General features: G+C 36.2%; 5 protein-coding genes across 9 annotated transcripts; 2 read left to right on the top strand and 3 right to left on the bottom strand.

The window, feature by feature from the left end:
• The first annotated feature begins 186 nt into the window (after window positions 1–186).
• Window positions 187–2,413, top strand: LOC136410211 (FAST kinase domain-containing protein 4). Its single transcript, XM_066392258.1, has 8 exons — window positions 187–600; window positions 658–900; window positions 993–1,263; window positions 1,315–1,445; window positions 1,496–1,640; window positions 1,694–1,936; window positions 1,994–2,066; window positions 2,116–2,413. The coding sequence occupies exons 1-8, from the start codon at window positions 271–273 to the stop codon at window positions 2,321–2,323; spliced, it is 1,644 nt and encodes a 547-aa protein (XP_066248355.1). The 5' UTR covers window positions 187–270; the 3' UTR covers window positions 2,324–2,413.
• A 53-nt stretch (window positions 2,414–2,466) lies between these two features.
• Window positions 2,467–5,147, bottom strand: LOC136410210 (protein SERAC1). 3 transcript variants are annotated; one of them, XM_066392256.1, is made up of 10 exons: window positions 4,942–5,146; window positions 4,645–4,893; window positions 4,314–4,587; window positions 3,984–4,260; window positions 3,664–3,933; window positions 3,403–3,612; window positions 3,123–3,341; window positions 2,909–3,067; window positions 2,643–2,856; window positions 2,467–2,587 (listed from the first exon to the last, which is right to left on the bottom strand). In XM_066392256.1, the coding sequence occupies exons 1-10, from the start codon at window positions 5,013–5,015 to the stop codon at window positions 2,509–2,511; spliced, it is 2,025 nt and encodes a 674-aa protein (XP_066248353.1). In that variant the 5' UTR covers window positions 5,016–5,146; the 3' UTR covers window positions 2,467–2,508. The 3 variants fall into 3 exon arrangements, with proteins under 3 accessions (XP_066248353.1, XP_066248352.1, XP_066248354.1); XM_066392255.1 differs by having other exon boundaries at window positions 3,403–3,933; window positions 4,942–5,147; XM_066392257.1 differs by having other exon boundaries at window positions 3,403–3,933; window positions 4,314–4,437; window positions 4,942–5,147.
• A 225-nt stretch (window positions 5,148–5,372) lies between these two features.
• On the top strand, window positions 5,373–6,722 carry Pex11c (Peroxin 11c). Of its 2 annotated transcripts, none has more exons than XM_066392390.1 (4): window positions 5,373–5,579; window positions 5,950–6,126; window positions 6,179–6,420; window positions 6,479–6,722. In XM_066392390.1, exons 1-4 carry the CDS (start codon window positions 5,508–5,510, stop codon window positions 6,684–6,686), a joined length of 699 nt encoding a protein of 232 aa, XP_066248487.1. In that variant the 5' UTR covers window positions 5,373–5,507; the 3' UTR covers window positions 6,687–6,722. The 2 variants fall into 2 exon arrangements, with proteins under 2 accessions (XP_066248487.1, XP_066248486.1); XM_066392389.1 differs by having other exon boundaries at window positions 6,476–6,722.
• An 800-nt stretch (window positions 6,723–7,522) lies between these two features.
• orb (polyadenylation element binding protein orb) lies at window positions 7,523–12,528 on the bottom strand. Its single transcript, XM_066392385.1, has 12 exons — window positions 12,189–12,528; window positions 11,995–12,100; window positions 11,456–11,544; window positions 10,788–10,939; window positions 10,614–10,737; window positions 10,405–10,563; window positions 10,260–10,356; window positions 10,009–10,208; window positions 9,830–9,958; window positions 9,616–9,781; window positions 9,438–9,565; window positions 7,523–8,735 (listed from the first exon to the last, which is right to left on the bottom strand). Exons 1-12 carry the CDS (start codon window positions 12,207–12,209, stop codon window positions 8,493–8,495), a joined length of 1,614 nt encoding a protein of 537 aa, XP_066248482.1. The 5' UTR covers window positions 12,210–12,528; the 3' UTR covers window positions 7,523–8,492.
• A 124-nt stretch (window positions 12,529–12,652) lies between these two features.
• On the bottom strand, window positions 12,653–14,818 carry Nurf-38 (Inorganic pyrophosphatase Nurf-38). Of its 2 annotated transcripts, XM_066392387.1 has the most exons (8): window positions 14,596–14,818; window positions 14,359–14,474; window positions 14,034–14,304; window positions 13,300–13,517; window positions 13,184–13,242; window positions 13,026–13,135; window positions 12,902–12,978; window positions 12,653–12,832 (listed from the first exon to the last, which is right to left on the bottom strand). In XM_066392387.1, exons 1-7 carry the CDS (start codon window positions 14,783–14,785, stop codon window positions 12,917–12,919), a joined length of 1,026 nt encoding a protein of 341 aa, XP_066248484.1. In that variant the 5' UTR covers window positions 14,786–14,818; the 3' UTR covers window positions 12,653–12,832; window positions 12,902–12,916. The 2 variants fall into 2 exon arrangements, with proteins under 2 accessions (XP_066248484.1, XP_066248485.1); XM_066392388.1 differs by lacking the exon at window positions 12,902–12,978 and having other exon boundaries at window positions 14,596–14,817.
• Between the last annotated feature and the right edge of the window lie 88 nt (window positions 14,819–14,906).

Below are 14,906 nucleotides of genomic sequence, written 5' to 3'. Positions count from 1 at the left end.
GTCCTAGAGATTTGTTACGCAACTCCGGAGGCCCCAAAAATAAATTCACTTATTTGACAGTGACTTACTAACCACTATGCAAATTGATGACAATCGAGTGACTACTCGCAATTCCACGCTTACACCCGATGGGAGCTACTCTCCCTACACCAAATTTTTACTCTGACAGTTGTTTTGACACTGGCTTTTATCTTCTACCTCCGGTTTCTAGGTTAAGATTACCTAATATTGAAATATTTAGAAAAATACATTTTTAAAACTACAAAAAACATGTTAAACTTTTACAGAAATATATTTCAACACTCCAAAAGTATAAAAAGGCTGCGCCCTTTACGGAGCTTCGCATCAGCTACAATAGCCGAAACGAAAAGCGTTAACAGTACAACAAACCCAGAAGAGGACAAGGAAAAAACGTCCTCAGCTACACCGCCCAAGCCTAATTGTATGATAAAAACCGTATTTGCTTCAATTGAGCTGCAGGACAAAGCCGACAAAATCGCCACCCCATTTACTGACAACAAGCTGGAAGCAGCAACAACTGTTGACGAGTTGTTATCTATATCTGAGGGAAATGGCGTGTCCCGAAGACACGCTCTTAAAGTAACAATGTACTGCTTAATAATTAATATATTTAAATTTCAAAACATTGTACTTTAGGTAGTTTCAATTTTGTCTGCATGGACTTCAAGTGATAAAGTTGCTTTGAGAGACTTTGAACGGGACCCTAGATTTTTAAGACTTTGTAAAATATTAACTAAAGGGGGTATAGGGTCTAAGACAATTAGGACTACTACACCACCATCCTCTAAGAATGATGATTTAACCACTGTGCTCAGTGTAACTGCTGATGATGAAGCTGCAAAGTTAGTGAGCAGTATCACTTTGTCCCAGATGGTTAAAGTAAGGATTTTTGTATAAATAGCACTTACATTACAGATAAAAATGCAGCACACAGCAAAAGCATTAAGTACAAGTTTAATATGAAATTTCAGGTTTTAACAACCCTTTCAATAAAAAGAAGAAGATCTACTCTTCTGCTGCAAACCCTTGCATTTAACATTGCCGGCAATTCTGACGACATGAACATTAAGGAGTGTGCAGATTTACTTTACAGCATTGCATCTCTAAATTTTTTTGATGAAAATTTGTTTGCAAAATCTGCAAATAATATAATAACTGCACTTCAGACTACCAAAATTACAAAGAGTGCAGTAATCGGTTCAATCCTAACAAGTGTTGGGTTGCTAAAATATAAAAATCCAGGTATTTTGTGTTTAAATATCTCAACTAATGATAAAATTGGGCAATTTTCAGACCTTCTGGATGCCATAAGTGATTGGATAGTGAAGAATCATACATTATGCCGGCCCCAAGACATTTTTAGCCTCTTCATGACCTTAGCAGTGTTGAATTATATACCTTCTAATTCGAAGCACATGTTTAAAGTAAGTTTTTATTTCCTCTTTTGGTCATTACCATCAAGACCCTTTGCCAGGTTTTAGTACCTCAATTAACCCCTGCTGAAGCTGGTAAACCTGGAGTTTGGTTGGAAATTGTATGGTCTTTAGTGCTGTTAAATCAAGCCACTTCTGAGCAATTAAAATCGGTGCTTCATGAAGCATTTATCAGCAAACTTGAAGGTTTGTCAATAAAGCAATATCTACCAATCAGAACTTCATTAGTATCTTTACAGAGCAAAAAGGACTTAATACTTCAGCTATATTGAAACTTTTGAACATTGATGGAGCTGCACATTATTTGGTCAAAAACTATAAAGGTCCCAAAATCGCCGCAGACCATTATATAAGAAAGACGAGCTTTCCTATGGGGAAAGAAAAGGAATTGATGGTCAATTCAGTTATTGATGCTCTAAAAAGCTTAATTCCTGATAGTTACTTTAGAACCCGGGTTAATACTGGTTTGGGGTTTTATATTGGTATTGAAAACTAATTACGTATTTCTGATAAGATTCTTTGACCAAAGTGATTTTTAGATGCCGAATGTGCTTTGGATAAGCCATGCAATCCATTACCTTTAAATTCCCCAGGAAATGTCGAAATAATTAAGTAAGTTTCTGCCTCATTTTAGACAATTTACTACAATTATTTCGTCTAGGGTAGCCATATTAGCTTATGACTACCATGACATCTGCAAAGGCAAGACAGAGCTGACTGGGGTTAACGTCTTTAGCCAGCGACTGTTGAGTGCTATGGGCTACAAGGTGGTATCAATTCCCTACACCGAGTTTCGAGTGACTGACAAAATCGTGAACAAAGTACAGTATTTGGAAAACCAGTTGAAACAGGCAGCCACGCTGCAATAGTATCGCGAATCTACTGAGATATTTATATTGTTTTGTTGAAATTAATAATATAATAACAATTCTTGTATTAAAAGGTTGTTTAAAAAATTATGTAGATATTTTAAATTGTTTATATTAAAAGCGTATAAAACTCGGTAACCACTTATAAAAAAACAGTCTAGAAACGTTTCACGTTCCAATTGCTATCATTCGCTGGGACTAACGTCCTCTTTCTCTTTGACTTCTCTGAGCAAATGCAATACTTTTTGATACATGAAAGAAAACCTAGAAATTTACACCTATACAGAAACTCATTTAATTTCATGAAAATTACACGCACTTATTCTGAGGTTTACAAATCCCCAAATGATCCTGCGGAATCTCAAAGTACTCTCCGATTCCGGGATTTCCAGACTTCGGCTCAACTAGCAAGACATTGAACTTCATTGCCGTCACTATCGTTGACTTTGTTTCGACAAAAGTCACAACCTTCATGGGAATTTCTTGCACCACTCTCAAAAAGTCTTCATGAATTGACTTTAACTGAGGAGAATCTGCAATTGAATTTATAAGAAAACACCACTAAATTTTTTGATTGAAACATACTTTCCCTCAATTCCTGTACCTCAACTGAAGGCCACAGCACTAGAGACACTGCATGATTTAAATTAGCCATTTTAGAGCCGTAGTGAGGGGTACTATAAAACACTATGGCTTTAGTTTGTAGGCAGATGTTTTTCAGTGCTGAGTCATTACTATGAAAAGCTAGAATGCTCACATATGATTAATGACAATCAGGAAAATGCAGCTGCAAAAGCACCTTTGCAAAGTATGTTTTTGGCTATCAACCCACCCATTGAATGGGTGATCCAGACAATAGGTCTTTTGCCTATATCACAGTCTAGGAGTTTACGCGCTATCATATCGCTCCGTTCATTTAAAGTTAATTTCTTTTTCGCTGAAGGGCACAATGGGGCCCACATTGATAAACTCGTATTGTAGTTGATACCTATTACCCTAATGTTTTTGCAGTCTTGGGCTGGAACAAGCACCTCTGATAACATATTTTCTCCGTAATTAATTTTGTCAATGTCTTATACCTAACCAGTCTTTGGGCCAGCAATAAGTATAAGAACCATCATCTGCCAAATTATTATCGAAATTCAACTCGTTCCGTGGACACGTAAAAGGCCCTGTGCAATCCTTGTTACAGTTCAAAGGAAGATCATTACAGACAATCTCATATTCGTCAGTTACGATTTTATCTTTAATATCTTGAAAATATTCCCTCGTAGTTTTTCTTTCTAAATCTAAATTCTTAACTGTCAAGGCTTGAATTTCCAGCTGTAAATCATTCTTACCCAACTTTTTTTTTTTGCTTATAACTTCCACCTCTGCTTGATTTTTGTTTCTTTGTCTCCAAGTGAAAAATACCCCCCCTAATAAACCGTGCACGAAAATAACGTCCATGTCCTGAGGTTTTTTGGTTCGGTTTATCGGGTGTAAAATGTATAAATTGCTTGGATATTGAGCCACATTATCATTGTCTAAATTGGCCAAAGCTCTGGCAGCTGGGACTGATATATGAATATCCTCATGGTTGATCCATGAGGATAAAACACCAATCCAACCTTAAAGCTCTTATTACTTTTTTTACTTGTGGTGAAGCATCAAGGCTTACCAGATTTACAAAAAGGCTCCAGTAAATTCTTATTATAGCTCATATAAGATAAAATTTGGCACAGTTTTACTATTACATTAACATTATCAGGATACCTTTTGTAAATTTCCATGAGTAATGGCAATCCATTTAAATCAGCGATATCTGTTGAATATTGCTCAATGCTACAATGATGTAACAATGATTCCAAACACATTGGCAACACCTCTTTTTCTGTCTGAATAAAATTGCTTAATTCTAAGGCTGAAGAATCATTATCTACTATATGACCACTATCCTACAAAATCACTTTAGCTGCCATAAATCTTGAGCCTGTATTTCAAAACTTACATGTTCATATACAAAAACTTTTGATAAAAAATAGCCCATGCATTTATGCTGGGACTTCTCAAAGATACTAATTAGAAAGTCCCTCATTGCATTGATCAATTCATCTTTGTTGTAATTGTGGTATCTGAAAGGGGGATCAAGAAACAACCTTCTGTCAGCATTAGGAGTTCTTGCTAAAGCAACTGCAGTGCGAGGATCAATCATATTGGCAATAAGAGCAAAATGCCAGTTATCTAAATAGTGCATATGTGCTAAGCTATTAACCGCCTTTGTTCTGGAATTTCGCTTATTAATGTCAATTAAGCCTTATTATACAAAAAGCGTGATTTACCTAAAATACTGATCATTGTCTTTTGCCACTGCTAACAGCCTTCTGGCATGAGCAAATTTCAGATGATTTAAAAACCATTGTAAAAGACCGCTCTTTTTGTATTTAAAATGAGGGTGGATTTCTATTATTTCCTCTTCTAAGGTCTCTTCTCTGGAAATGTAGTGATCCATGTTTTGCAACACTGAAATATCTAGGGTATTCTCGAGAATTTCCCTTGTTCGGTTTATTTGATAGTAAAAACAAGCGGTGCTAAAGGAGGAGTTATAAACGGATTTCTGCGTTAGACTGTCGGTTTACCTGGCGCCCACAACTGCTACTGAGAGATATTTCACAAGTGATTTGTTGTCTTTCCATAAGGAATGTAAGAACATGTTTTATGAGAATTATGGAGTCTTGAAGAAAGCCTAATTAATAAGAAAAAGTCCTTGGTTTATTTAATAAGTCGTATATGAGTATTTTATTCAATTAACAATTAATTTTGTATTTTCTTAGACATTTGAAAATATTTTATGGAATCTAACCTCACAAAAAATGGCAAGCTATACGTCAAAATGAAGACAGGGGCTCACAGATCTGAGGGATAGTGTTAACTCTAACTATTTTACAATTTAACCAAAGATGGAATAATGATTTAGGAAGGGGTAGGCTGATTAGGGAATGTCAGTTGATTATAACAAAGATAAACATTTAATCATAATTTTATTACATTATTTAAATCATCGAAATGTAGGAGAAAATAAGGAACTTAGAGTGACTAGTCTAAAGTACAATTTCAGGTTAATCATGCCATTTATCTGATACGGAGAATCTCCTAAATTAATCTTCACTACAGAGGCTTCATAGTAGTGTCCATTCTAGTCAAAATGTGTAATACTTTTAAAACGATTTTAGAAGAAACTTGTTTACTGCTTGAAACATACAAAGGGAGAGATAAGGTACGCATAAAAATCAATTACTATGTAATAAAATCATTTCAGTGTAAACTATGTTGGTTTATGGAAAGGTTCTCCGAGGTTCCTCATGTACTTTAAACTTTAATTTAATTCAACTACAGTGATCAACAGCTGTCTTGTTTATGCCCAACAATTACCTTCTTTTTTCCTATAAAAACATTACATTCACCACTAGTTGATCTACAAAAATCACAGATAACCACAAGACTCCAGTTTTTTTCATTGTGTTGATTTAAAATGTATGCCTGTTTTTTCTTACCTTGTTTCTTTCTCATCAATTCCAATTCGAATAAAACAAAGTACACCACATTCTCCTTGTTTTTTCTTTTTTTACAATTGCATTTGCCCTTAGATAATCCGCATGCTATGCTACCTCTCCCGCCTATTAGGAGAACTTCAAAATGACCCGGAATTGCGCAAAAAATTTTCCATATTTGGATCACAAATGTCTGCCACGCGAACCACATTGAGGCTCCTCGATGACGCCCTAGTGCTGCGAAGCACCTTACAATACCGCTTTGGCAAAAATGTAAGATAGTGACCAAAATTCCATAATGTAATTCAGTAAAATTGCAAACTAGGAACCTGATAAATACATGGCAGTTATGGGGGTGATGTCTAACGTATTAGACCATATTTTTCTGCCATTGGAAAAGGTGTCTTGGCTGGCCAAACATAGGTTGCTTACTGGACTTGATAATACAAAATGGGAAACTGCCAGCTCAGCTTGTTGGGTTTTAACAGCCTATCTTACAATTTTAAAGACTTTACGTTTCTTGGTTCTTTTAGAAAGACACAAAAGATGTTTAGACAAAGCAGAAAGGTGGTGAGAAAAAAGGGAACTTTGACAAGTTTAGTGCAATTTTTGGATTTTTCAGCAGTATACCTTCTGAGAAGCTTAAAGTTTTAAGACAATACCAATTTTGGACGTTAGGGCGCGCCTGTCTAGATTTTCTTCATGCAGTAAACACATTACCTCCAGGATTTTTATGGTCATCCAAACTGAAACCTTGGTTTGTCAGTTTAATTGGAACCAGTTCCTCAATTATTGGACTTTATTTAATAATTTATAAGAAATGGTTGAAATGATGTTTGATAGTTTTTATAAAGTTGTTAATTACGGAATTGTCGTTTTTTTTATATTTTATAAGATTGCTGGTTATAACTTACATATATTCCCGCGCAGCTGAGGACGCCAAGTTTGAAACTGTTGTTCTGAATTAGAGGCATCAATTTGGCAACTACAACAGTGATTTCCGAACAAACTATTATTCGAGGAAAAACACTTGAATACGTAAAAATGGTTTTAAATGGGATTTTTTAATTTTTATATTGGAATACTGAATTTTACAGAAGATCCCGCCATATTGTTACATTTGAAAACAAGAGATAAACTCTAAAACTCATTGTTCAGTTGACACATTAGTGACAGTTTAGATAGAGCCATCATGTAATAAAAAGCTTGGAGATGTGTCGTCATAAAACGTAGGTGTTGGATGTTGTATCTCATAATGACAACATTTTAATACCAAGTGACTATTAAAAAAAACTATATCTGCAGTTACACAACATACAGGATGAGGGCATTTTTTTATTTATTTACCGACTACTTATGAGATTAGCAACAATATTATTTATTAATTTGTTAATATACTACCACTTACATGGACTTTAAAACATTATTAAGGATGTTGTGGATATGAATTAGTGTATGATGTTAGAGAGTTACTCAAAAACTAAAGTGAAAGTTATATTTAAAAATACTTGTTTAAAACCTTCGTAATTACTTTTCAGGATTTATGGGGTTTTAAAATCATTTAAAATTTGGGTTAAAATAGATCTAAAATATGTTAATACAGCGAAGGAAAGCAAAAGGGTAAAACATAAAACGAAGCACCTGCATGCGGAAATGAGAAGGGTCAGAATTTTAGCAAAAATTTAATGACGCCTATTCCATATAACAATAGCTTTGCAATTATCAAAAAATCAGTCATTTTGACCGAGTTAAAACGCTCGTATCCCAATTATTTGAGATACACGATGAGGTCAAAAATGGCCACGATATTATTATAATAACTCTTAACAAATATACAAATTAATCATTATAAGTTACCTGAAAACGCAGCCGATGAAGCAACATATAATACCGGATTTAACGATCATAAGAATAAACATTATGCATTGGTGTAATGCAAAAAACCCATTAATTCCCCAAAGAACGAGATAAACAAACCAGTTTACCACTGGCAAATATATCAAACAACTTAAAACTAAAAAGAGCTAAATTTTTAAAATCGAAAAACGCTTGCAATGGATGGCTCCAAATCAAGATCAGTCGAGCCCACAATATTACATTTTTAACGTCCAACAGATGTATGTGAATGAGGGTTTTCGAAATACCACCGTCTCTTAACAATTCGAATATTGCTTCGGATTATCTTATAAAAAAATCATCATACGTCTTCAAACCGCTCTGATTGCACTGATAGTGCACTGAGTACATCGAGAACCTGCTTTCCCAAACTCCATATATGAGGTAAAAGATTAAAACCGGTTACAATAATTAAAAAAATAAATACACACAAACATTGCGGTAAAAATAGGTATAAATAATAAGGGGTAGTTTTGCCGAATATTGTAAAGTTTTTCCAAAATGTTTAATAGTTTTACCCCCCAATACGCGCACAAACCGCGAGTTTGGGAAGAAGGTCCGGAAATTGGTCAGAAGCTCATCTTTGCCCCATACTCAACTTAATAGATACAAGAAACTATTTCAATACTTACCCATTGAGTAAATACCTCACAAGAATTAAACTCTGCAAAAAAACTTAAAATCTATCAAAAAACAACAAAAACACAAACAACGAATCGCTCTCTCAAGTGTTTTCAGATAACTTAATTGAGACCGAAATTACCCGGTTTTAGGGAATTACTTACATCCCCAGTAGCGTTTTGTCGTCGCATTTGTTTTGAGTTGCGACTCATCGGATTGTGGTGGCAGAATTCCGCACAGTGTTGCAATGACCAGCAGGACTGACAGTAGTATCGGAAACAAATCAGGTCTCGGCAAAAGTAGGGCCCTTGTTGGAGGCCGCATAAAGAGCAAAGAGAGTCTTCCAGGTATGGATCCACTTGGACCTTTTTGGAGGGAAGTTTGAAAGTAAAAATAATGCTTGAAGAGGAACGACGCACTGCGCTAGTTTTCATTCAGAAACCATACCGAATAATCCATTTTTTTATAATTAATTGGTTAATTTGATTGAAATGATGGGACTGTAAAAACGTCCGCGATAATTTACAATTAAAAATTTGGAATGTAGTGGGCTAAGTATTTTTAATTGCCAGTCTAGGAAGTTTCTACTTGTTTCGCATAACTGCCTTCAAAATTACGCACTTCCGATCCCTTTAATAATCCAATCAAACTGACAATATACAGTGTGGAAGTTTTGGATGGATCGTAAATTTCTCGAGATCTGTTACGTTTAGGTGTAGGACATGGTACATGAAACACATTCAGAATTTTGCGTAGAACTCAAAAACTGCAAGAAAAAATAGGTGTTTCCATTTGAAAAAACAAAGTTGGTGGTTGTACTTGATTTTTAAACTATCCTGTATACATGAATTTACCATCAAAAAACCGCAAGGAAAAATAAAAATTGACGTGTCCGAAGATTTTGGCCGCATATGTTTGACATCTTAGTTAGATGGACTGTTCTATCCAAAATTTTCCCACTGTATATCGTGGAGGAATAGAAGGAAATAAATAATTACTATTGGATACAAAAACCACCTTAAATATCATTAAAAAAATCCTATATCATTTAGCATACCAGCTCTCACCTTTTTTGTGAATTTTGCAGCTTTAATTTCAATAAAAGAAGCGGACACTGCCTTCATATAGGATCGAGGATTGTTGAAGGTAACCCTCCCTGATCCAATGGGATATTTATTTTTATCCGTATCAATACCTTTAGAAAAAAGTATCAACATTGAGGTAAAATGCCCATTGAAACCTCACCTGCATAAACCACCCCCCCAAACAAATCATCCATGATTTTTGCGAGACCTTCTGCATTTAACATTCCGTGCAAAGCACCCACAAATACAGTCATACTGGGGTCCAATTTCTGAGGCGCCATTTTCGTGTAGTTCGAGTCGCTCAGGTACCAGGGAATTACTTGGATCTAGATCAAAATTGTAAAAATATTTTCTTATCAGAACATCTGACTTACATCTTTGGACCTCATTTTCTTGGACTCGATTTTGTAGTAATAATTCCCGTTGTTGGCGTAATTATTGGCGCAGGCCTGCAGCAGTGCCTTGACAGATTTCTCAGATTCTAATACGAGATAGGCATATCCCTGAAAGGTTTTTTCGTATAAAAATTATTGGGAATGTTTGAAAATTTTACTTTGGGTTGAGAAGCCTGCCTGTCTTTCCCAGGCCACTCAACTTTAATCGGGTTGAATTGACGAAAAATCCGCATTAGGCACTCTTCTGAGATGTCCCACGGAATGCCTCCTAGGAAAACTTTGCTGGAATACCCTGAAGGCTTTTCTGAACGCGATGAGAGCACCCCACTCCAAGTAGTACATACTGCGTCATAGACCGCTGAAAATGAACTATAAAGCCTCTAAAATGTTTCAATTAAATGCTTCTTACAAGCAGCAGATCTGTGGAATCTGGCAGCTCGGTCTAAAGAATTATGCTCAGGGAGAGGGCTAAGAACCGATTGGCTTCCACGCCACCTTTCAGACCACTATAAAACAATCATAAAAATCTAATATGAAAACGTAAAATAACTGACCTGATGATTAGGGAACAAAGAATGCAACAGGGGTTGCTGTAAATATTTCAATGTTTGAATCGCCTGAAGATTTTGCAGATTCGATAAATCCACGTCGCAGACTGAGTGGGTGGACTCCAGTAAATTTCTAGTCAAGTTCTCACTCAATGAAATGGAGTTCTAAATATTGGACATTTTGGTTTAATTCTCAATAAAAGTCATTATCATACCAGCAAATCAACAATTTCCATGTTGGTTTGGGAAAAGCCGTCAGTCGAGTCCGATCGTGAAAAGTTGCGCCCTAAAATCGGATGTTTGGGCTGGTGCTCGAATTGGTTGCTTCCGCATGACTCGCTATATGAATTTTTATGAAACAAAACGTATGCCAAATTTTAACTTTTTACCTTAAGGAGACACTCCTGAAATTGCCAGCCAAATAAGGGGGACTTGCGGGGCTAGATCCTGCGCTCCCCAACGAAATGTTTCGTTGCAAATTCTTGGGGCTAGTGTAGCTAGTGGGATAGCCGGAAGGCAGTCTGGCCTCATCGAAATTACCCTATATAAATAAGGGCTATTATCGTAACTTCGAGAGCATTCTGTCACAGTTATAATGCAAGACATTGGGATGCGTTTCTGGCAAATGGCCCGGAAATTAAACATTAAAATTAATGTCCGGATAAAATAGTCTTCAGTAAAATTCAGCCAAAACGCTGAAAAATGTAGGCAACATCTACTTGGTATACAGGGCGCTTCACAAGTGTGAAATTGTCCATTATCAAATATTGAAAATGGAGCAAAAATTAAATGCGAGAGCTGCAAATGTAATAAGGTATATGGGGGTATCTCAAGAAGTTATTTTAATCATCACTCGTTATTTCCCACCATGAGTCTCTGAAATCGCGAATAATCCCGAGATTAATTTCCAGGGAAAATACAAAAGAAAACCCGTTTAAACGGAAATTCGCAGTTACAAAAAACTTTCCATAATCCTCGATATACGGCTTAGTCATTAACGATCCAATTTCACATATCTTCCGCCCTGTATATATAAAGAAAAAAACTTAACGCTCACCTGCATGGTTGCGGGACCGAACGGCGGTGTGCTAATGCTCAACTGGTTGGACGTGTGCAAGTTAAGCAGACCGCGTGGCGTGTTCAGACCTAGCAAATCCGAAATGGACATTATTCCGCCTATTTGCACACAAAAATCACCCCGAAACAGATAAAATCGCTGAATTAATAAAAAAAAAGCACGAACAAAGAGCAAAAGTCAAAAATGCTCAACTAGAAGTGGCCATTTGCGAAAAAACAAGCGCAAGTTGACGTGTCGGACCGAAATGGCCGGTCACAGCCTACTACAAATAAGATGATAAGTTTTTGCGACTTTTTGATACGTGTATTGTAAACATTCAAGGAATTTTTGGTCTATTTTACACTTTGTTAAACAGGAATTCCTTTTTGGTTTTACTTGTGCGTATCTACAGGGTGTTGGAAGTGATTGCGTAGTGAAAACTAACAAATAAGTGAGAATATGAACATGCAGTGCGCCCCAAAAAATTCCCTCAAAAAAACCGCACTCAGATATTTTAAGGCCGGAACAATTGAACTTACCATGTTCATCCCATAAGGCATCTTCCTGATTCAATAGGGAATTTATAGAGAAATTCTGAAGCATGTCCAGTGTTAGTTGGTTTTGCTCACTATTTTTCTTCAAAACCTGAAATAGACGTGGGGAAGTTAATCACCTCGCAACTCTATATTTTGCCCATTAATCAAATCCAGGAGCAAGTTACCTCATGTCTTACCTGTTGCTGATTTGAGTCCATCCTATTGACCGAAAACTACGTAGATCTGCACTATTAGAGGCAAATAAAACCGAATCAAAACAGACGTCCTACTCCTAAATAAAAATAACGAAAACAACTATTTGGACAAATCTTTGCGGCTCACCCGCAATTCGGAACAAAAATTTCAAATATTCGCCAGAGATATCGCATGCGTGCAAAAAGGGCTGCGCTATGTAAACATCCTAAAAAAATTGTGTATTTTGCGAAGAATTATTATTGAACAGTGGCGGACTTGGTACAATAACGCGACAAAAAGCAAATAACTTAGGAACTTTCCAAATCAATTGTATTGTTGGTTGTATTACGGGGGTTCTTGATACTTCACTAGATGGCTCCACCTGGAACAAGGAGGAAGTCTCAACTTGAATTTCCATGATCAAAATCAAAGCCTTTTCTAAGAGTATTTCAATATATATATAAATATATATATATATACATATATATATATATATATATATATATTAATTTATTAACATCCACGTAAAAAATGAAACCTGTGACACATCAAAAGCTTAAAGATATCTTGTTGCTGATCCCCTAAATGCTGCTGAACTGCACTAATATCTCGACTCACTTCAAATGGACATAATGCCATTTATCGACTGAAACAAAGAGAATGAATGTTAAAGGAATGGTTTTATATGGGTTGGGGATTAGTGAGTCTTACTAACCAGAAAAATTAAGTTTTAGAGTCTGCAACGGTAGCTAACTTGGTTAATCGAGCTAGTCACATAATAAATCTTATCAACTGAAATGATAGTCTGAAAAACTATTTGATTTAGTGGAAGAGCTTACCTATAGAGTCTAGAGGTTGGGCAGCCATGAGCTCTGGGGTTTTGTTTACATAATCTTGAGCCTCAGTGGAGGGAATTTTATACGAATTTCCTTCCAAGGTTGTATTAGTACTGAAATATTCATACAACGAGAAAATCAGACACTGATCATTATCTTACCACACGATCCCTTTTCCATCTACTTCTTTGCTTACCAAAGCTTTCCAAAATCCGTGAACCTATATCGACAAAAAACCCCATAAGTTTTGTACAATTGAAATCAATGAGTTCAGTACTTCATCAATGATTTTATGAGCGAAAGCAGCCGGTTTGGCATCTCCATTGAAAGCAAACTGGTTCACAGGTTTTCCATCGGGAATTTTGTAGATTTTGAACCATTCGACCGAGGCCTTGAGTAAACCTGGGAAGTGCTTTTCCACATCTGCCACATCATTAATTTGATCAGCAGAAGGGTCGTTTACGTCGATGGCGATTAGTTTCCAGTCAGTTTCACCTGAAAGATTTTGAAAGTAGAGGAACAATAGGTTAAAATCGGAGAATCAAATGGGGGCGATGTATAAGGGAATCTGGGAAATTTGCTAATTTTTTTCTGGGAATCTGCTGTTAATTGTTTTTAACTTGAATGGTCATGGTACATTACCACACTTCTCAACAGAACTATGCTGTGACTGTCTTAACTGCTCTGGGAAAGTAAAAATGTGCAATTACCTATTAGACCACCATAACCTTGATAATTTCATTAGAATCGACCCTGTAAAATTAGTCTTTATTCTCTCTTGACAACAATAACCACAGACCAGAAACTGTATTATTATTCATGCATTGTCATTTCCATATTGATAAGTTTAAAACTTTGTATATTAATGCAACACACTCAAATTGACTACATAGTTGAGAAAATTACATGTCAATCCCCAATAAATAAAACTCATCACTTAAGATAATAATACATGATGCAATATTACAACAAAATAGATCACACCTTAATTCCCAAATCTCCTCTGCTTACCCTCATCAATCAAAGCAATAGTTCCCAATATCTTGACCTGCAACACTTCCCCCCTTTTGGCCACTCGATAACCAATCTCAATGACATCAATAGGATCATTATCTCCTTTGCATCCAGTGCCATCATCTAAATGCTCAGGGTTTTCCCAAGTTTGTGGCAGGGCTCCATAGTTCCAGATATACCCATGATGGGGAAAGCAATTGGACACAAACCGAGGCTTGCCCTTTTTCATGTCTTGTTTGATGGGGTTTAAAACTTCTTTTAAGGTGATCTGAATACTGAATACTTTAGACCATAGTTTCATTTCAAATAGAGAAAAACAGACCTCCATTTTAGCATTGGTCCATCGAGGAATCTCCACTACCATGTTAAAGACTTTCTTGTCCCAGTCGACAACCAACGGGATGTCATGTAGAGGGGAGATAGGACCATTTTCATCTTCTGTTGGGGCAAAAATGATAAATCTTCAATCAAATCAAGAGAGACATTCTTCAAATATGGCTGGGCGAAGTTCAAGGTACCGCTGATAACCAATGGGTTAATGGGTCAAGTACCGACTTACCTATGTAAAGTCTGTAATCTGCAGTGTATTGAGAGCCCCTCTCAACTATGGAGTAAGGCATGTTTGAATTACTGCGTAAGAATGCAGAAGACCGTTGAAATGATAACAAACACCTACCCCGGTTAACTTTAACTGACAAATTTTTGCTCAAACATTGAGTAAACACGTGTGAAATTTTCCTCGAGAACATCGTGCGCCATCTAGTGTTGGTCGGCACAACATAATTGTGATGATCTTGATGAGTCAATCTAAACTTTTACAATAATAATTTCTATGAAAAAGATTTTTGTCTCTCTCTATTTCACATCTGC

The sequence above is a fragment of the Euwallacea similis genome, chromosome 8 (assembly GCF_039881205.1).
Source record: "Euwallacea similis isolate ESF13 chromosome 8, ESF131.1, whole genome shotgun sequence".
Classification (NCBI taxonomy): Eukaryota; Metazoa; Arthropoda; class Insecta; order Coleoptera; family Curculionidae; genus Euwallacea; species Euwallacea similis.
The sequence above is the reverse complement of the archived record's forward strand: the minus strand, read 5'-3'. Positions and strand labels throughout refer to the sequence as shown.

Bases quoted from the DNA above. Each gene is read 5' to 3' on its own strand.
- LOC136410211 (XM_066392258.1), top strand. From the start codon at position 271: ATGTTAAACTTTTACAGAAATATATTTCAACACTCCAAAAGTATAAAA. The intron at 601-657 runs GTAACAATGTAC...ATTGTACTTTAG, and splicing joins CCCGAAGACACGCTCTTAAA to GTAGTTTCAATTTTGTCTGC. The intron at 1,641-1,693 runs GTTTGTCAATAA...GTATCTTTACAG, and splicing joins ATTTATCAGCAAACTTGAAG to AGCAAAAAGGACTTAATACT.
- LOC136410210 (XM_066392255.1), bottom strand. From the start codon at position 5,015: ATGTTCTTACATTCCTTATGGAAAGACAACAAATCACTTGTGAAATAT. The intron at 3,068-3,122 runs GTGCTTTTGCAG...TGAGCATTCTAG, and splicing joins CAAAAACATACTTTGCAAAG to CTTTTCATAGTAATGACTCA. The intron at 2,857-2,908 runs GTATGTTTCAAT...ATTCAATTGCAG, and splicing joins GGTACAGGAATTGAGGGAAA to ATTCTCCTCAGTTAAAGTCA.
- Pex11c (XM_066392389.1), top strand. From the start codon at position 5,508: ATGTGTAATACTTTTAAAACGATTTTAGAAGAAACTTGTTTACTGCTT. The intron at 5,580-5,949 runs GTACGCATAAAA...ATTTGCCCTTAG, and splicing joins CATACAAAGGGAGAGATAAG to ATAATCCGCATGCTATGCTA. The intron at 6,127-6,178 runs GTAAGATAGTGA...ATTGCAAACTAG, and splicing joins AATACCGCTTTGGCAAAAAT to GAACCTGATAAATACATGGC.
- orb (XM_066392385.1), bottom strand. From the start codon at position 12,209: ATGGACTCAAATCAGCAACAG. The intron at 9,782-9,829 runs GTAAGTCAGATG...ATTTTGATCTAG, and splicing joins AGAAAATGAGGTCCAAAGAT to ATCCAAGTAATTCCCTGGTA. The intron at 8,736-9,437 runs GTGAGAGCTGGT...CCCTCCAAAAAG, and splicing joins CTGCAAAATTCACAAAAAAG to GTCCAAGTGGATCCATACCT.
- Nurf-38 (XM_066392387.1), bottom strand. From the start codon at position 14,785: ATGTTCTCGAGGAAAATTTCACACGTGTTTACTCAATGTTTGAGCAAA. The intron at 13,518-14,033 runs GTAAGCAGAGGA...AAAATCTTTCAG, and splicing joins TATTGCTTTGATTGATGAGG to GTGAAACTGACTGGAAACTA. The intron at 13,136-13,183 runs GTAAGATAATGA...TGAATATTTCAG, and splicing joins GATGGAAAAGGGATCGTGTG to TACTAATACAACCTTGGAAG.